The sequence below is a fragment of the Dasypus novemcinctus genome, chromosome 15 (genome assembly GCF_030445035.2).
Source record: "Dasypus novemcinctus isolate mDasNov1 chromosome 15, mDasNov1.1.hap2, whole genome shotgun sequence".
Taxonomy (NCBI): domain Eukaryota; kingdom Metazoa; phylum Chordata; class Mammalia; order Cingulata; family Dasypodidae; genus Dasypus; species Dasypus novemcinctus.
The window spans coordinates 34,206,178-34,227,549 of record NC_080687.1 but is presented as its reverse complement, the minus strand read 5'-3'; the positions used below and the strand labels follow the sequence as shown (position 1 = coordinate 34,227,549).

The following is a 21,372-nucleotide window of genomic DNA, read 5'->3' as shown; positions in this document are numbered from 1 at the left end:
ATCCTTGGAACAATAATATAAAGCTGATAGTATTTCCATTCTATTTAAGAAATGGCTCAAAGAGGCTAAATAACACAGTCAAAGCATATTGCCAGAAAACAAGAGTGCAAAGATTTAAACTTATATCCAGCTGAACCTAAAATCCTTGCTCTTTAATATGATGGCTGAAGCAGGCAAGTTGGATAATACACACTGAAATATATATTATCAGTACTAATAGTTTCTTTTGTATGTGAGCTTCTTTGTCAAAAGGACTAATTCCATAAATAATCCTATACTTAAAATTCTGTAGAGATTTCATATATGTGATCATTTGGGTTTTTTTTTTTTTGCTTCATTTTTATTTTAAACTTTTATTTTGAAGTACTTTCAAACTTATGGGAAAGTTATAAAAATAATACAAACCCCATACAAAGAACTCCAACATACTCCTTTACCCCCAGATAGCCAAATCCACCAATTTTAGTATTTTGCCACACCTGCTGTATCATTCTATCAATCTATTCATCTGCCTATTTATTAATCCATTTCTGAACATTTGAATGTAGGTTGTATGCATCATGCTCTTTGAACACAATACTACTGTGCATATTTCACAAGTAAAAGGATATTCACTTATGTATCCACTTTAAGTGCAGTTATCAAGTTCAAGAAATTTAACATTCGTTATAAAACTTAGTCTATATTCTAATCTTCATAGATCCCAAGAATGTCCTTTTTTGTATCTTCAAAATAGGTTTCAATCATAAGCTTTCTATACAAATAGCCGTACAGTCATCTTAATAAAGAGAAATATTAAGTGAAAAGTACCAAACACCAAGTTGGCTTCTTTCCTTTTGTGAGGTACCAGAAGTTTGTTCCTGGCCCAAGATGAGTGACACAGTAAATGGACAGTCTTTAAAACAGGCTAAGGCAAACTTTTCAACCTGGCCTTTCAGACACCAAAAGGACCCCAACATAAACCACTACCTAGATGGCTTTCCCGGAAGAATCAATGACACGAACATTGGTGGTCAGAACACTCTAGCAAACCGGGGAACTCATAAAAACATGGGGTAGCTAAAAAGAGTTGGGCAGTAGTGTAGCTCCGTCTCCCAGTCCTGATCAAGGACCACAAGGGAACGCACAGACTAAAATGCCGAGCAGCTCACAGCGCTGCTGAGCCCTGTCTGCACTGCTAGGTGAGCCACCCCGTCTGCTTCTCCCAATGCTAGAACTGCGTCTCCCAGCACAGGACAGGAGCTGCCCATGTCCCCTAGGCTCACACGGGGAGTTACTGGTTCCGTGATGGACAGAAGGGCTGGACGGCTTGGTGCACGGCCCCAGCCACGCTGCTGGCTGCCTCTGGCCGGCTCTGGCGTCTTCCTCGGCATCAGCTTCAAGCTGGGTCACGCCTTCCGCCTCCGGTACTGTCTCCTGCAAGAGCTTGCCGGTGGCCTGCCTGTTGTCTCCTCCGGGAGCGAGACCCTCTGGGAGAATCCGCATGGTTGAAATATGTGCAATTTCAATAATTTCATCTTCCTCCAGAACCAAGTATCTCTTATTGTTGGAGAGATGACAGACCAGTGTTTCAGATTTCTCTGATTTTCCAGAAGTTACAAGGAAGGTAGGTCCATTCACCAGCACTTTGAGCTGCTTGTGGTAAGACCCTGCCTCCTGTGTGCGCCCCCGGCTGGACGCGTTGCCGCTGGCGGTCCACGAAGCACAAGCGCGACAGGGGCGCCTTCTGGCTACAGAGCCTGTAGCAGAAAGCACCTCCCACGACGGTGACAGTGGTGCTCTCTGGTGATGAAGTCAAACTTGGTGTCACACAGCATACGTCTTAGACACTTTATCTGGGACCCTCTGAGGATCCTCCAGGTGGAACTCCTCAAAACGCAGTACTCGGGGCACCATGTGTCACCCCAATAATGTCATTTTGAGCCTTCTCTCCTTCCTTGTTATTTCCCATCCAGGATCAGGTATTTCCTTTAATTGTCATTGTCTCTTTAGTTGCTTTTTTTTTCCAGTTGAGGGAACTTATATTCAACATGAGCTTTCCCATCTCAACCACTCCCATTCGGTGGGAATAATCACAGTCACTGATTAGCAATATCCTCACCACCCTCCATTACTAGAACTTTCCCATCTCTACAAACAGAAACCCTACTTACTACACTCATTTTGCATTCACTTCCCATTCCCCCAGTCCCCCCACCCCTGGAAATCTACACTCCAATTTCTGCATCTGTGAGCTTGCACATTCTCCAGTGATTTCTTTATAGTTACCAAGAGGCTTATATTTAATATCCTAAATCTATAGCAATCTTGTTTGTTTTGACACAGCAGATTAACTTCAATAGCATACACAAACTATATTTCTATACCCTCTGTCCTCCCACCTTTATGTAGTTCTTGTCACATATTACGTGTTTATACATTGAGTCCAAAACCACTGATTTATCGTTACATTTTATGCACTTGCCTTTTAGCTCCTGTAGGAAGTAAAAAGTTTGGAGTTACGAACCAAAAATATAATAATACTGGCCTTTATATTTATCTCTGTTTTAACCCTTACCAGAGAGCTTTATTTTAGTTTGCTGCTTCAGTCTATTTTCTACTGAACTCTCTTTAGCATCTCTTGTGGGGCAGTCTAGTGATGAACTCCCTTAGCTTTTGTTTATCTGGACTGTCTTAACTCTTCCTTTTTTTTTTTTCCTTAGGTACCAGGGCAGGGGATGGAACCCAGGACCTTATATATGTGAAGCTGGCACTCAGCCATTGAGCCACATCGGCTTCCCTGAGTTGGTTGTGTTTTGTTTTGTTTCTAAAGAAGCTCTAGATTACATAAATGTTACATAAAAAATATAAGGGATTCCATATGCCCCACTCCCTCCCCTCCCACATTAACAACATCCCTCATTAATGTGGTACATTTGTTACAACTGATGAACACATATTGAAGCATTGCTACTAACCATGGATTACTGTTTACATTATAGTTTACACTCTGTCCGGCACAATTTTGTAGGTTATGACAAAATATACAATGGGCTATATCAGTCATGCAGGACAATTCCAGTGTTCTGAAAATGCCCGCATATGTTACACCTATTCTTCCCTCTCCCATCCCTGAGTTACTTTTTTTTGCCTGTTTGCTTTTTAGGAGGCACTGGGAACCAAACCCAGGACCTTCCCATGTGGGAAGCAGGTGCTCAACTGCTTGAGCCATCTGCTCCATCTACTTTACTTTTGAAAAAGAGTTTTGCCTGTTAGAAAGTTCATGGTTAGCAGTTTCCAAGTTTTTACCATGTTCTCCTACTGCCTTTTTGCCTCCCTGGTTTCTGATAAGAAATTGACAGTCTTTTTCAGGGTCCCTTGTATGTGTTGTGTTGCTTCTCTCCTATGGCTTTCAGAATTCTGTCTTTATCTTTAGCATTTGACAATTTGATTATAATATGCCTCAGTGTGGGTCTATTTGGATTTATTCTCTTTGGAGTTCATTGGTGTCTTAGATGTGTGTATTGATGTCCTTTGTCAAATTTGGGGGTTTTTCAGCCATTATTTCTTTGAACATTCTCTCTGCCCCTTTCTCTCTTCTCCTTCTGGGACTCCTACAATGCATGTATTGGTACATTTGATGATGATCCACAGGTTCTTCAGGCTCTGTTCACTTTTTTCATTCTTTCTTCCTTCTTCATCTCAAACTGAATGATTTTAATGGTCTTATCTTAAATTCACTGTTTCCCCCCCCCTGTCAACTATAATCTATTGTTGAACTCATTAAGGAATTTTTAATTTCTCTTACTGTTGTCTTCAGCTCTGTTAGGTTCCTTTCATGTTTTTCATCTTTCTATTGATATTCTCTTTGTGCTCATCTATCATTTTACTAATTTCCTGGATATTTTCAAACTTTAGTGTATTGTATTGGAATTTAGTCCAATTGTATTGGAATTTAGATATTGGTATCTTTTTCTTAAGCTTGTATCCATCTAGTGTTATGACAGAGCTTTCCTTGAATTCCAGGAATTGAGAGAGAGCAAGCCCACGAGCTAGTGAGAGAAACACCTTTCCCACCTGTTAAAGATTGACCTGTGGGAGTGCTCTCCTTCAACGCTTATCTGTACAATGAGTTTAGAAAATAGCTCCAGACCAAAACAGAGAGACTTCCCTGATCCTTTCTGTGCATATGTCTTCTTTTGGACATGCACAAGTGACTGTGGGAATTCCCAGTCCCCTTTTATATGGATACAAATGTCCCCTCTTCCCTAGAAAACAATTTCCTCATGGTCTGAGCACTGTATTTTATGTCCTACAGCTAGCAATCCCTTGCCCCAGGCAGACACTGGACTCCTCTCCACAGGTTCTGTAAGAGCACTTCTTGAACTGCCTTCTATACACTGGGCAAGTTCTGGGATGGCAAGTCCCTCGGGCTATCACTAGACAGGTTGAGTCAGACATACATGCTCCCAGTATGTACATGAGGTTTTCTCAACTCTATCTGGAACTGGGACCAGGGATCTACACTGAGAGCATGGGCTGGCTCCAAGCCAAGCTAGTGAAAGGTGGAGGAGCAGCCAAACAGGGCACCAGGAGATCCTGCTGCTTTTATCTCTCTATTATTTTATTTATTAATTTTATATATCTTAAAATTTATTTTTATTTTTTTAAAAGATTTATTTATTTATTTGATTCCCCCCCTCCCCCGGTTGTCTGTTCTCTGTGTCTATTTGCTGCGCCTTGTTTCTTTTGTCCGCTTCTGTTGTCGTCAGTGGCATGGGAAGTGTGGGCGGTGCCATTCCTGGGCAGGCTGCACTTTCTTTTGCGCTGGGCGGCTCTCCTTACGGGGCGTACTCCTTGTGCGTGGGGCTCCCCTACGCGGGGGACAGCCCTGCGTGGCACGGCACTCCTTCGCGCATCAGCACTGCACATGGGCCAGCTCCACACGGGTCAAGGAGGCCCGGGGTTTGAACCGCGGACCTCCCATGTGGTAGATGACTCCCTAACCACTGGGCTAAGTCCGTTTCCCTAAAATTTATTTTTAAAAGACACATAGATTACATAAAATGTTACATTAAAAATATATAGGGTTCCTTGTGAGCTATTAATTAAAAATTTTTTAAAAATAAAAACTGAAAAAAAATATATAGGGGATTCCCATATGCCCCACTCCCCACACCTCCCACTTTTCCCACATTAACAACTTCTTTCATTAGTGCAGTACATTCATTGCAAATGATGAACACATTTGGAGAATTGCCACATAGCATGGATTACAGATTACATTGTAGTTTACAATCTCTCCCACTCCATTCTATAGGTTATGGCAGGATATACAATGTCCTGTATCTGTCTTTGCATTGTCATTCAGGACAATTCCAAGTCCAGAAAATGCCCCCATATTACACCTTTTTCCCTCTCCCTGCCTTCAGCACCTCCAGTGGCCACTGTCTCCACATCAATGACATAATTCTTTCATTGCTAGAATCACAATAAGTCTATAGTAGAATATCAGCAAGTCAACTCTAGTCCATATTTTATTCCCCAAACATGAGGATTCAGGGATGGTGATGCCCACTCCACCTCTAACTGAGAGGGGGCTTCGATCTCATATGGCTGATGGATGGGGCTCTCTTGCTTGCTGTTGGAGACTCTCTCAGTTCCTTGGTATGTTGGCTGTCCATCCTCACCTCCTTGCAGCTGTTCTGGGTGAGTTCAATGAACTCCCAACCTGGAGAGTTCTGCTGCATTCTCTAATGGAACAGCAACAATCCCCCAAATACAGGAGCAATGACCAGTGAAGAAGGATGGTCCACTGATGGGCCCTTGAAACTGACTACTATGCTTATGAGCCTTTTGCTCTTGAAATTTTGACTTACCCTAGTGTTGCAGGGACCTAAGAGTTACCTCCTAAGAGCCTCCATGTTGCCCAAATGTGGCCACTCTCTAAGCCAAACTCAGCATATAAATACATTACCTTCCCCCAGCAAGGGACAGGACTCCTGGGGATGAGCCTCCCTGGCTCTGAGGGATTACCTCCAAGCACCAACTGGTGATGCAACTGGGAAAAGACCTTGAATAAGAGGGGGAGATGGTAAAAACAAATGAGTTTATATGGCTAAGAGACTTCAAAATGAGTCAGGAGGTCATCAGAGAGGTAACATTTATGCATGTCTCAGCAGGATCTCATAGATAGCCAAAGTAGATACTACCCCAAATAGTGGGGCTCCTGAGGCCTATTGAGAAACCCAGGTCCTATGGTCATGGCAGATAGCTCTGGAGTTTGGTACCTTGTCAGTGGGCCCTACTTTGGAGTTTGTGCTCCTGAGTGTGACAGAGTTGGACTCAGATATGAGTTCTCTACACATGGCTTCTGTCCCTTTTATTGAACCTACAGTTGGGGCTGGAGTTGGTAGGTGTATGTCCAAGAGACTTGAATCTCTGGGCTGTCTATGTGCTAACTGGGCCCTGAGCCTCAGCAGAATTGCAATACCTACTCTCCTACTGCTTTTAAGTAGTCTTTTTATGATTTGGTGCTTGCTTTGTTACTGCAGCCCTTAAACTATTTTCTGGAACTTTAAGGAAGATGTTTCTGTCAGTTCTTGCTGGTTATTCAAAACTTTTGTGGAGGGACAGAGCTCTGCCATCTTGACCAGGGCTCATGTTTTTTATTCCTGCATTGTACAGTATAGGCAAGGTAGAGAATTTTCTTAACTTGATCGATAAGGTAAAGAGGTTAAATGGCCTGCCCAAAATCACATGTTAGCCTGTGACCAACCAGCTCAAGACCACCAGGCACAAAATTATGTTGGGAAATGCCAGATTTATCTGCTCCTTGCAATGAGGGAGACTGCACAGCAGAGGAACCCTGGGATGCCTCAGCAAACAAAGATAATGATAAGTCTATGGTAAGATTTTGAGGAAGGGTGGGGTTTATGTGTAACTTAAAGGAAACAAGTTTTGATAGGCTCAACATAGGGGGTTGTGTGCAAACGTGTGAAGGGGTCACCATCAGGTTTGGCCCATGAAGTGGGCCGAAGGTCCATGTCCTAGGAGAATGGGGAATGTTGCATCCAGAAACTTCTTGAAGGAAGCTTTGCCCCTGGGTTGGAAGCTGAGGCTGCTTCTTTGTGTCAAAGTAACATGGATCGTCAGGTAAGAGTGGGATGTTGCACTTACCGATTACTTCAAGCAGCAATGTTCCTGATACTCAATGCTTTTACAGAACAAGGTTTCTCAGTGAGAAAGAAGTATTCACCAAAAGGAAGGGGGTCTTTTGATACTTTACAACCTCAGTGTGTCCCTGGGAGAAAAACCATTTCCTGTTAACTTTGCAACTGCTTTAATTTGTGTCATCTCAATCTGATGAATGGCAAGGCAGAGTTTTACTGTTTTAGTCTGAGTTCTTTATACTTTATCAGATCCTATCAGGACTAGAAACCTTCACAATAGTTTACTTCCACAAAGGTGTAGGAATTTCAAGCATTCTTACATTCCACAACAGATTTTTATGAGGATTTATATAATCAACCAAACTGGCTCGCTTTCATCATTTTTTACTGTGGACTTCTGTATAAGATTTAGTTTGATGAGAAAAAGGTTAAGCATCTAAAATGTTTGAAGACCACGATTTAGTCCAGCCCTCTCATTTTATAGAAGAGAAATTAATAGCAAAAGCAATAATAACACATTATTTTTATAGAAGCAACTGAGGCATGGAGTCATTGACTGAACTGCCCCAGGTTCCAGTTAACTAGTGGCAGGGTTGGAATTGTTTTTATCTACTGGAATTGTTGAAACTTGAAAAAAAATGACTTGTTGGTGAAGTTGACCTTAGGACAGATCTCACAGCTCTTGGTCCCATGTATTTCTACCACATCCTCTCATTTGCTCTTATCTGCAGTTTCTTAGACCAGTACTGTAAAAATTATTATCCATATGTTTTATCAAAAAGTTCTAAAAATTAGCAGTTTTTGCTTTTCCTCAAAACAAATCTCAGATCTAGCCACCAGAATTGATACTATTGAAGTTTAACTGCTGAGATAAAACAATGTTAAAAGATACAAAAAGTGCAACTTCAATCTAGAGGGATTCCACAAGTGGAAAGCAGAAAAGCTTTATTGGCCCGTGAAAAATGCCACATATTTAAAAATAAAATAATTAGAAATATAAGACACTCAAGGCAGTTTTGATAAATAATGTAACTATACTAGTTGAACTAATCAGGTTTGGAAAATAGGTGATAAAAATATAAATCCTGAGGTTGTTTCTGGGTCATTTAATTACAAGTTGAAACCTCAAGAAAAGTGAGGGGTTTCTCCCCTCAATTTTTATTGAATACTGAGCTGAGCACTGTTCCAGGACTTGATACACCTTTTCTTAGTTAAACCTCCCAATGATTCTGTGAAAAATCCATTTTACAAAAGAGGAGGCTGAAGTGCTAAAAAATTAAATCACTTGTCTAAGGTCATATGCCTGGTAAAGGAACTGGGGTTGAAAATCAGATGTAACACAGATTTTCCTTTCATGTCCAAGTTTTACACAGTTCAATGTGAGCTGTTTCCTGACAACTCCAAGAGAGGCACATAAACATTGGTTTGTAGAGGATTTAATGAAGGTTTTTAAAAGTGCAGTTCAGAAAAGGGTCTACATTGCACACCCATAACCAGCCAACAATCTGAAAAATGCTCTTTGGACATTTCTCTTTTCCCAAGTTCTTTTTTCTTGCATTGCCCTGGAGTCTCTGGTCTCTCCAGCACCTCTCCCCTCCATCATGCAAAGCAATTGAGCAAACATCTTTTTCTTGAGTGCACCTGTGGTCTCTTCTCATCAAAGCAACTTGTCACAGCTTTATTACAAACCCAGTGTGGTAGCTTGGAATCATGTACCCCAGAAAAACATGTTCTCAATCTTAATTTATACCTGTGGGTGTGAACTCATTTTTAAATAGGATATTTGAAAATGTTACTAGTTAAACTGTGAGGGTGGGCATTAATGCAAAATGGCTCAAGTCCTTATAAGCAAAGGAAATTGGATATCGAAGGAGAAGCCATGGGGAGCAGCCAGGAGCTGGAAGTCAAGGGACCTGGAAGAGAAAGGAGAAAATGCTGCTATGTGCCTTGTCATGGGACAGAAAAGCCAAGGACAAAGATCAGCAGCAGCCAGCCCCAGCATGCCACAATCTTCTGGGAGAAAGCATCGCCTTGCTAACAGCTTGATTTTGGACTTCACCTAGCCTTAAAACCATGAGCCAATACATTTCTGTTTAAGTATGTTAAGTATGGTATTTGTTTTACCACTGGGAAACCAAAACAACATGGCTCTCCCAAGAAGACGTTTCTTGAATTCAGATTTCTCTGTGATGTCACACATGTGGTTGCTTTATTTAAAAAGAAAAACAATTTCCAATAATGCAGAGATTTACAATGTAGGAAGCAAAAAGTCCCTCTCTGACCCACTGCTCACTCCTCAAAAATAGCCACTGTTAAGATAAACTCTACTTTCTTAAGTTTAAAGAAAAGAGATTGGAACAAGACAGAAGAACAAGGTAAGAGCCTTAGCATTTGATAACATTCTCTTGGCTGTCTACCCTGGTCTCTACCACACAAGCACCTTGTGCCTTCTACTTTAAACAAGAAACTAGCTTCCGATTTGCATTTTGTGGGCAACATCATCTTAAAATGACCATAGCCAAATTATTATCTTCCTAGTAGAATTTCAGACATGAGGAAAATCATTTGAGACAAAGTTCTGTGGGGTTTTTAAATGGGACAAATTGGTGTTCATTCGTTAATATTGGAAGCAATATTAAGTGTCTTGCTTTACTGAAAATCAAGGTTATCGTATGTTTGGGATCCCTCTATTAGGGTCAAATGGTAAGCACATTCCAATTTCCCCTTATCTCTGTATAATACCGCTACTTCTCAATGAAATTGATGCCCCAGTGAACTCTCCATTTCTCCCAGATGCCTGGTGAGGAAGCTTTCACCATAAATGTGAGACCCAAAGGAGGAAGCAGAGCCAGAGGAACCAACATGTCTCTTCTTATAAAAAAGATAAAAACTTTAACTTGATTCTGTATTTCAGTGCCTCCAGGGGACACAAATTCATCAATCAGAATTTTGAACACAGAAGCAGAGAAATGGTCTGACAAACCTGTGATACCTGTTAGCTATTATAATTTTCATAATAATGAAAAAGAACAGAATCTCAAACTTATTTTACTTCTGCATTCTGTCAAGAAAGATTATCACCTGACTGAAACAGATAGGGAACGAAAAGAAATTTGATGTGCAGCATGAGACGATAAGAGAGAATGTAGCCGTTGGAAATGAATTCAGGACTGAATTAGCTTCTAGATTTCAGAGAACTTGCAAACTATGACCACTTACTGTCTTAATTTGCCACAGGACTGCTGATGCAAAGTACCAGAAATGTGTTGGCTTTTATAAAGGGGATTTATTTGGAGTAAAAGCTTACAGTTCTGAGGCCATGAAATGTCCACATCAAAGCACCATCAGGGAAGCAGATTTGGCTCAAAAGATAGTGTCCACCTACCACATGGGAGGTCCAGCGTTCAAACCCAGGGCCTCCTGACCCATGTGGTGAGCTGGCCCATGTGCAGTGCTGATGCACGCAAGGAGTGCCCTGCCACTCAGGGGTGTCTGCCACGTAGGGGAGCCACACGTGCAAGGACTGCGCCCCGCAAGGGAGCCGCCCCACATGAAAAAAGTGCAGCCAGGCCAGGAGTGGCGCCGCACGCACGGAGAGCTGATGCAGCAAGATGACGCAACAAAAAAGAGACACAGATTCCTGTTGCTGCTAACAAGAATACAAGTGGACACAGAACACACAGTGAATGGACACAGAGAGCAGACAACTGGGGGGGGGTGGTGGGGAGGGAAGGGGAGAGAGACAAAAAGAAGTACCATCAGAGATACTTTCTTACCAGCTACTGGGCATCCTGGTGTAGGGAAGCAAGATGGCAGGCAAAAACTGCCGAGGTCCCTGCCTTCCCCTCCGAGCTCACCACCTCCCGGAGCCCAGCTGTGGGCAAGCAGGCAAAGGGCATGTCTCTTTCCAGGCCTTCTTGCTCAATCTCAGCTGCTCTGCTTTCTTCTTGAGTTCAGCTCTGGGCTGTCAGGCATAATGGCTTGTCTCTTTAACCTTGAGCTGCTTCATTGGCCCAGCCTCTTGGGGACTTTGTGCTTAAGTTTGACCTCTAGTGATCCTTGAGTCATCTCTCACATGGGTCAAAAATGGCTGCTTCCTTTCAGGTGTTTCTTTCTGTGTCTCCATTTATAGAAAGCTCTAGTAAGAGGACAGAGACCCATCCTGGGCCTCACCGACAAAGTCCAGTCAAAATGACCCCACACCCACAGGAATGGATTAGTTAAAAAACATAATCTTTTTGGTGGATTCACCAAATTCAAACTGTCATACTGTCTGTAAAATTTAGGGAAACTTGCAGAGATGGGGAGATGCTGGAAGATTGAATTGTTACAAATAACACTATGATTTTTTCTTAAAGAGGCAGGTTCTTTAAAGGCCAATGACATTGACCACAATCTTTGACAAGATTCTAGGAAGGCTGATTAAAGTTTATCAGGGTTGGAAAATCATGAAATCCTACCTTCCCTCCTCCTTTTTTTTTCTTTGTTCCTTCCTCTCTGTTTTCCTTTTATGTCTTCCTTCTCTTTTGTTGTTGCAAATACCACGTCCTATCATCTCACCTCCACAGATGGTTTCCATTTCTAAAAATGCATTCTTACATCACTGTGATACCATTATCATAAAAAAATTAACATTTATTATCAACTGTCTCAAAAAATTACCATTTTGAAGTTTTTAATTTAAAACTAGGAGCCAAAGAAGGTAAACTTTGATTTAGATGCAGATCAGACTGTTATTTTTTTGCAACAATACCCCTTAGGTAGTTCTATATACTTCAGAGAACAACACAATGAGATACACATAATATCTTGGTGTGCCATTCGTATTAATGCCAAAATTGGTCAGTGTGTTCAGCTGATAACAGCCTGGCCTTTCCAGTGTCAAATTCCCATCAAACTTTCATCTAATGGTTTTATTCAATGTTGATCTTTGCCTGCATCAGTGAGCTCATTTTGGAGAGAAGGGATGATTTTATAATTGTCATTCTTTCAACTTTCATTAGCTCTAATTATTCTATGGAGAAGAACGTTGCCTCATCAGCTCTGGCTATTTGGTATCATGTAATCTTGATGGGCATCCTGTACCCGGTTTCCAGAAGGACATCTGATTAATCATTTATGAAAGCCTTAGGGACAAAGATGAGAGATATGAACCTTGTATGTGTCCAATAAATGCTTTTTAATTGATTAGATTGCAACAGATAGATGCAATAAATGTTTTATATTTATTTTTTGTAATGAATTCTTTGTGATGAAATTTCTGGGTAAGTAGCACATACTGAGCTCCTAATACGCTCCAGACTGGCACTGTTCAGTAGAAATATAAAGTGAGCCACAAATGCAAGCTCTGTGTGCAATTTTAAATTTAGTACCCCATTAAGAAAATAAAAGGAAACATGTATAATTAGTTTCCTCCCCCCGCCCCGTTGTCTGCTGTGTCCCATCACTGTATGTTCTTCTCTGTCTGTCTGTATTCTCATTAGTTGGCTCTAGGAACCCATCCTGCGACCTTCCAGACTGGGAGAGAGGTGACCATCCTCTTGCTCCACCTCAGCTCCATAGTTCACTGCGATTCATATTGTCTCTTCTCTGTCTTTTTTGTTGTATCATCTTGCTGCGCCAGCTCTCCATGTGGATGGTGGCACCACTCCTGGGTGATCTGTTCTCCTGCACAGGCCTGCACTCCTTGCATGGGGCGGGGGGTGGAGGGGGTGGGGAACGGGACTCCCCTATGCGGGGCAACACTCCTTGCGCATGGCAGCACTCCATATGGGCCAGGAAGCCCTGGATATTGAACCCTGGGCCTCCTATATGGTAGGTGGAAGCTCTATTCACCGAGCCATATCTCCTTCCCTATAATTCGTTTTAACAATATATTTTATCAAACTCCATATATCTAAAATATTATCACTTCAACAGATATCAATTTAAAAATGATTGAGGTAAGTGTTGCATTAGGTTTTCATTCCAGGTCTTCGAAATCAAGTGTACATTTTACAGCCCATCTCAATTTGGACTAGCCACATTTCAATTGCTCAAGTCACATGTGGCTAGTGGTTAACATGTTAGTATAGCTGTAGACATTTTATAACATTAACTTTAATCTTCACAACAACCTTCAAATTAGGTATTATTACCTACATTTTTTTCATATGAAGAAACGAAGGCTCAGAAAGAGCAAAATTCTTGTAATATGACTAATGATGCTGCAACCACAATTTGGCCAACCATGTAAGTTTATAAATGTGTCTACATCTGTCCCCATCTGGACCTCGCTACATATAGTTTTTTAAAAAAATTTATTTGAATTGTTCTCCCCTTCCCTCCCCCACACCCCCTCCCACCCCAGTTGTCTGCTTGTGTCCATTTGCTGTGCGTTCTTGTGGGTCTGCTTATATTCTTGTCAGCAGCACCAGGAATGTGTGTTTCTTTTTGTTGTGTCATCTTGCTGCATTAGATCTCTGTGTGTGGTGCCACTCCTGGGCAGGCTGTGCTTTTTTTTGCACTGGGCTGCTCTCCTTATGGGGAGCACTCCTTGCGCATTGGGCTCCCCTATGCGGGGTCACCCCTGCGTGGCCTGGCACTCCTTGCGCGCATCAGCACTGCACGTGGGCCAGCTCACTACACAGGTCAGGAGGCCCAGGGCTTGAACCCATGTTGTAGGCAGATGCTCTATCTGCTAAGCCAAATCCGCTTCCCTTATACAGGAGTTTTATCCCCCACTTCTAGGGCCAAACTCCACCTGATTTTGAATCCCATCTCTTCCGTTCTTCTCAGGTAAAATAGTTTATATTCAGCCTCTCCTCTCAAGGGCTTCTGTCTATCTGCATGTAACTGTGTGATTCTTAGCTCTTATTCCCCATCAACCTACTTCCAGTCCATCCTCAAGTTGACACCTGAACACTTCTCAGGTCAGTCCCGACTTCTGCAATCCCACTGCCCCTTGGCTGCGCCAAGCCCCCACGGTCTCTCCCCTAGAATGGCCCCCTCACTGCTCTTCTTATGCCCTCTCTGCCTCCCTCCAATTCCTTCCTGGCCGCCAAGGTGATTTTTTGGAAACAAATCTGGTCATGTCACTCCCTTGCTTTAAATCCTTCCATAAATTAAGATAAAGTCCATTTGGTCTGCAAACACTGGCACAAACTGGCCCTCGTCACCTCTGCCAGCACTTGCTCCCCAGGTATCTGCTCTTTCTCACCACAGGGCCTTTCCCAGGCCCTTTCTGCTGCCCAGTCCAGGCTTCCTCAGCCTCGGCACTGCCGACACGTGGGGCTGGGTAACTGTTGTGGCTGCTGTGCATTGTGGGATGTTAAGCAGCACACCTGGCCTCTCCCTACTAGATGCCAGTAACTCACCCTCTCCCCAAGTTGCGACAAAAATGTCTCTAGGCATTGCCAAATTTCTGCTGGGGGGAATGATCCCTCAACCACTGCCCCAGGGTGATATGCTCCCCTGCCTGGCAAATCTCTTATCAGAAGCCACTTTCTCAGGGAGTCTCCCTCCTCACAGTTATAAATTATATTATTATTGGATAATTATTGTCTCTTACTGGACTAACAGCTTCCATGAGAGCAAGGCACCATGTGCATGTCAACTCACTGTTGACATGCCTAGAAGTTATCTAGCACATAAAATAGGCACTTAATATTGTTGAATGAATTAGAGAATGAACTGATTAAAGGCCAGATCTGCCTGCTCCAAAACACATACCCTCCTCCAAAAATCCAAACTATCATTTATTGGGGGTCTACTGGGCCAACAGCTTTCCTACCAGGAAGGTTTTATTATCCCCAATTTATAGATGAGAAACTGAGACTTAAGCAATGCCAAATACCTTCCCATGATGTCACAGTGGAAGAACCAAAACTCCAATCCGGGATTTCAGCCTCCAAAGTCCAAGCTGGGTGGATAGGCATACAGACGTAGACACCTGATGCTGTGATGTGGGGCTGTCTTCTGTATTGTTTGACATTTTAAAGCAGCAATTTGAAGTAAAGTGTGAAGAACATGCTTATGAAATGTGATAGAATCAGGACCCCCAAAAGTCCTGTCAACTATGGTAAACTGTGGCTGACAGGATGAAATTTGAAACAAATATAAGCCTGTAACTAAATTAAAAAATAAATCTGTATTAACAGCAGAGAAAATGGGTCGGTTTAAGTAATACGTGTTAAAATAAACAAAGAAAAACCACCTCTGAACTTTGTGATGCTGTCAAGGATTTGCAGATGTATAATTTGCCCATGTTTGTTCTGATTTCCCTGACCTCAGATTGGGATTAGCAATAAAGAGAGTGAATGCCTTAAAATGAAAAAAAGTGGGAATAAAAGGGAGCCGGCACGGTACACTTCCAAAATCTGCAGAGAGAAAAGATTGCTGAAATTTCAATCAAATTTATATTTTCTTTGGAAAGAAAAGAGCTGCAATGGAAATCCTAGATGAGGAGGCAATGAAAGTTAAAGGATATTAGTTATGTAGGCAGGGACCCCAGATTAACTTGTCTTGAATTGACAGTAAAATTTTAATATCAGTAAAAAAAGTGAACCCTGAAGTGCCTTTTTCAGGGAATGTTATTTTCCCCCTACTCTCAAAAGACAAGTACAGTTTTAAAGAAAGCATTTGTTTTTAAAAAATCAACAAAGCATATACTGCATCTATGTAGCTGTCAAGCTCAGCACTGCAGGAACAAAAATAAGACAGCCTCTGCCCATGTGAGAGCTCTAAATTGTCACAATTATTTTGGGACAATTTAAGAAATGTTTGAAACTCAGTGGTTTCCTTTCTAAAGCATCTCAACCACCCTAAGTCAGAATTACTGATTTTTAACCCTCAAAAGATTTGTACCCAAATGAGTGAATGTAGAGAATCAAATTCATCTAAATACGTATCTATTCACCCTTTTCTCTGAACTTGAATAATATCATAGTCCAATTTTCTTAAATAGCCCTTAAAACCAAATAAGACCCCTCTCGATTTAGAGGTGGAGTGGACATCGCCATCCCAGTGTTTTCAGGATGGAGGTATAAATATGGATTAGAGTGGACTTAGGATATTTGACTATAGAAATACTGAGACTCTAGCCATGGAAGAAATTGCTGGAGACAGTGGCCGTGGGAGTTAGTGAAGGCAGGAAGATGGAAAAGAGGTGTGATATTATGGCATTTTTGGGACTTGGAGTTGTCCTCAACGATATTGCAGGGACAGATGCAGGACATCATATATCCTGCCAAACCCACTGAATGGACTGGCAAGCAGTATAAACTACAACAAAAGCTATAATCCACGCTGTGTAGCAGTGCTCCAAAATGTATTCATCAAATGCAATGAATGTGCCACATTGATGAAAGAGGTTGTTGATGTGGGAGGAGTGGGGGTGAGAGTGGGGAATGGGGTATATGGGAACCTCTTTTATTTTTTAATGTAACATTTTGTGTGATCCATGTATCTTTTTAAAAAAAGATAAAAAATTTAAAAATTAACAACAACAACAAAAAGTCACCTAAGAGTAAAGACGAATGGGTCACTTTGATTTCATTTTAAGGGAAAGGAGGATACAAAGTTCACTAACTTGAAAATAATCCTTTTAAAAAGCCATATAACATTTTCATACTAGTTTTATGAAGTAATTTTACTGCATAAGAAATTACAGAAATTGCATAAACCATTCGGTCAACAACATATATAGAAGAACAAAACAAATATGATTATCACTGTTCAAATTAAACAAGAAAAATAACCAAATTCTTAAAAATACTACAAACTCCCCAAATGTGGTTTCTTTTGAGAGAAAATTTACTTCTTGCATTATCCAATAATTTCATAGTTCCAGGAAGCAAAATGGAAAATTGCTTTACAGTTAAAAACCTTAAAAAGCAACTTACATAGATGTGTAGCCCTCTTAATTTGGATATAACAAAGACAATGATGTCAGTCCACCAGCTTTTGCCTAGAGCATGGCTTAAATTTTCTATTGATAGTGATGGTTTATGTAGAATACCACATAATTTCCCATGTAGTGAAACTGCACAAATTGGAGAAAACAAAAAATATTGCAGGGATCAATTTCTTCCTAAAGAGAAAAAAGTGCAGGGATACACTAAATGTTTAAATGTCTACCTGTCATTCAAGTATTTTTGCCCTGTTCAAAACATGTTATGTTCAGTACATAAAAATACAAATAAATATTTCCTACAAATGAAGTTCATGGTATATTATTTTAAAAAAAGAGATTAAAACATACAATCTTAATTTACCCTTCCGGTCATTAAATAAATATTCAAATATACAGACACATTTGACATTTATAGAAATTATTAAGAGTCAGTCTGTCACTTCTTGGTCACAATAGAGTTCAACAGTGCTGGTCTATATACAACAATGTTCATATCCCAAACGCAGATTTAAGTTTGTTGTTGTTGTTTGGTTTTTTTGAGGTACCAGGTCAGAGATTGAACCCGGGCCCTTGTATGTGGGAAGCTGGGGCTCACGCACTGAGCCACATGGCTCCCCTGAGTTGGTTTTTTGTTTTTAGGAGGCACTGGGGACTGAACCATGGACCTCCCTTGTGGGAAAGTAGACGCTCAACCACTTCAGTCACACCTGCTGCCCAGATTTAATTTTAATAAAAGTTGCCTAAGATGATTTTTTTCTTTTTCTTCTTAATTAAAAAAGACTTCATTCTTAGTGTTTTAGAATTTACATTTGAGTTGTCTGAAAAAATACAATTTCAATGCAAAAACCACATGGGGCATTCAAGAGTATATTGCTGGTGCTATCATCTTTTTGCATGATTTTGTTTTCATAAAAAAACAAAGTAAATGAACAGATGTAAGACTTGTAAATGGTTAAATGTAACTGTATAATATTAATGATATGCCTCATGCAACACATACACACAATTTTAAAAAAAGAAGGAAAAAGGATCAGATGTCTTTCTTTTGCATTTGTTCCAGCTTCCTTCTTAGAAGACCATAGTTCTCCTTAGTTCCCGATGCGGTGGGGTCAAGATGCAGGGAGATTTCATAGTGTTTTTTGGCTAAGACAAGTTGTCCCCAACGATGATAAAGCACAGCTGAAATAGCAAGGGATGAATTTCACTGGAAATGCTTCTGAATAACTTGGAGTATTCCCAATCATTTGTATAAAGAAATATTCCAGAACTTTTGCAAACAGTTTTCAAAAACCGTTGTTTAAGAAAATATTGTTTGTACCACAAACTTTATTTATTGTAATCACATTCCCTGGTGGTTGTCCTTCGTTAACTACTGCCAGTTGCTCTGGGCCTCTGCATATGACTAGATATGATACATCTGCCTGGGGCAAAAATTATTACATAAAGGAATAAGAAGAAGGGTACATTGAATTTCTCTGCTGTCAGGCAGTTTCCAGGAAGCACAAACGGCTATGGCTAGACTCGGGCACTGCTACAGCCCTGATTACGTGAAAGCACAGCCTGTCCCCCTTAAATAAAGATTTTTCTATACCTTTTGGCAAAGTACTTGCTTGTTTTTTTTACCAGCTAGAGATAAGGGCCCTAACATCAGGACATGATCATTAAACACTGATTGAAATAAATCTAATTATTACAGGCCTCTGATCATAATGATTTTTATAAATAAAACTAACTATCTACATGGGCAGACTAGCAACTATTGAGGCTTCATGACTTTAGTGATGAGAAGCTTCAGAGTCCATGGAGACTAGATTTGGTGAAAAAATAGTTACATGACAGAACATTCTAAAAATCGACCTGCTATGCTCTAAAAATCCTAAATCCTGAGATGTAAAAATGGATGAAAGGAATTCCAGGGAATAAATAACTATGCATACATTTTTAACTAAAGCATGAGTCTAAGAAAGCAGAGAGGCCCGTGCTAGAACGGGAGGGCCCATGACGGAAGGAGGGGAGGGTAGTTAGACTACAAACTTCCAAAGTATTTTCAGCTTAACATACTAGAATCCTTTACACAAAGAATGAAAACCCAAGTTTTAATGATATGAAGCTGATAAACTGAGAGTGGAAGTTGAGGGTTGTTCTGGTCATGCAATTAAGATTTATAAATATGAAATATCATTTAGCTAGCTCTTCCTTGTCATAATCTTAAAAAGCACATTTTAAAACCAGATTACAGAGGATAATACAGGCTAGATTTCATAAAACCACTCTCCTACTATTGATTTTACAGAAATGCACCTCTTTCATTAAAATTACATAGAATTCCAATACAATTCAAATGGAAGAATTTCCTTACCCAAATTACCATGGTAACTTGCAGCATTTGGATTAGCTTTAATGGCCTTGAGGAATAAAGCTTCAGATTCCTAAAAAAATGAAATAAGTAAAAAATGAAGTATTGCACATGTTGCAAAAATGATTCACAGTTTTATCGCCAATGGCTTCAAACTTTCAACGTCCCCACTTTGCTCCACTTTATCCGTCTCCCGGAAACACGGCAAAGCCCCAGCAGGAGCCTGCACTGTTGAGAAGAGGCTCCGAAGGACTAGCAGGAAAGCATGTGACAGGGCAGAGCTGAGGGAGGGAAGGAGGGCATGAGAGGCAGCAGAAAGCAACAGCAACTACAGAGAGAGGATGGATACGCTCACGAGCGCTGTCACCTGCCTCCACGAAATGGTTGGAATTCTGCAACTGCAAGCAAGCAGCTCAGCTCAGGGTGCAGGAGAGCAGGAGAGGGATGGGTTGTCGCCGACACCCGCGGAAGGGTCGTTTTCAGTCGGCATCCGTGACCTTGTTCCAGGTCTTTTGAGGCAGGGGTGGGGGCCTTTTTAATCTCCCCAAGAACCCACAACACCCTTGGCAAACCAGAAGCAGCCCATTCCGCTGGAAAGAATGAGCAGAGCGAATGAGGGAGAAACGGCCTCCTGTCATCTAAGCTGTCACAGTATCGTATCTGACCAGGACCGGGTCCCCAGATGAGAGTGAACTGACTCTTGTGCAGACTTGCATTTCCTCCAAACAGGGCTCGCTTCCACTTGGGTCAGGAAGAAGCAGGGCAAAGTGTTTTCTTACCTGATCATTACTGAAACTCTGCTGACTGGCCGGTCCCTCTCTACCTTAATGCTGGGAAATACAGGTGCCCAACCTGTTCTCACTGAGACAGGCCAGGGGCATGCCCACGCCATCTATTTCTGCACTCCTAAAGGGCCAAACACGCTTTAATCAGCATCACACTAAGCTTACACAACCACTGCTGTGGGTTTTGAGATAGCGTTTGCTCCTTCTATCTGTGCCCGACATGAGGTTTTCCAGACCGTCTTCCCACATCCAGGATTATGCATAATACATTGTGTAAGAAGACCAGTTTCTTTGCTCTGTAATGGGCTGCGGTACTCCTGAGAAGGAGGCTGGGAATTTGAGTGAAAATCTCTGGAACACTTTTAGACAGAGCTGGCAGAGAAAACTTTATAGTTCAGAAACGTCGCCCAAGAGGAACTGAAAGGATAACATATAAGAAGACAACAAACATCACTTTCAGGACCTAAATCCATGTTGGTGTCCACATGTCAAGCTGAAACACCTTCAAAGGAGGTCCAGGATTTTCCTGCCATATTAGCTTTACTGTAAAAAAAAGCAAAGGGATGTGACCTGTGTCATATTTCTGAGTATCTGTTTTGTTTCTGATGATATGCATACATTGCCACTTAAAAACCTAAAATCTGAGAAGGTGGCAAGAGAATCTAAGAATGTTCCTTTATATGCAAAGTCAATATTGTTACTAGAGACAATTGGTTTGGGGATAAAAAGCAGATTAGGACTTTCCTAGGGGATCCTAGATCCACTTATTTACCCGTACATGTAATTTCTCAAATGCCCTTGGGTCTGGACTTTATTCAGGAGGATGGGAAGTCAGAGAAGGGTGTGGAGGCTGCAGTAGCGTTCCAGATGGCAGGCAGAGGGAAGGGGCTCGGGGCTTTTACCTCATGGGGGGACTGCCGCTCTTGGCAAGGCAGGGCCAGAGCCCTGACAGGGTGATAAGGATTGGTGGGAAGGAATGGGCGTGAGGAAGCACAGGGAAGGTGAGGTAATGGAAGAGAAAAAATCTAAGTTTCCAAGCTCAGGAGATGGAAGAATGATGGACACTGACAAAAAAGAGGTGTCAGGAGAAAAAGTGGGTTAGGGTGGGGTGGGTGCTGGGCACGGGGGGTGGGGTGTGGGTGAGGCACACTCCAATGTCTCAGGTAACAGTGGGGCAGCAGCCAAGAG

At 41.5% G+C, this 21,372-nt stretch overlaps 1 protein-coding gene and 1 pseudogene across 3 annotated transcripts in view; both read right to left on the bottom strand.

The window, feature by feature from the left end:
• Positions 1-1,104: 1,104 nt before the first annotated feature.
• Positions 1,105-1,896, bottom strand: LOC101444712 (zinc finger FYVE domain-containing protein 21 pseudogene; annotated as a pseudogene).
• Positions 1,897-16,747: 14,851 nt separating this feature from the next.
• The window catches only part of TMTC4 (transmembrane O-mannosyltransferase targeting cadherins 4), a 77,891-nt gene continuing 73,266 nt past the window's right edge, over positions 16,748-21,372 (bottom strand). For all 3 annotated transcript variants that reach the window (XM_058276453.2, XM_058276454.2, XM_058276456.2), the window contains 2 exons: positions 19,403-19,472; positions 16,748-18,222 (listed from right to left, as the gene is read on the bottom strand). In XM_058276453.2, the coding sequence (XP_058132436.1) occupies positions 18,074-18,222; positions 19,403-19,472 (219 nt within the window). In that variant the 3' untranslated portion in view covers positions 16,748-18,073. The remainder of the gene's footprint in view (positions 18,223-19,402; positions 19,473-21,372) is intronic.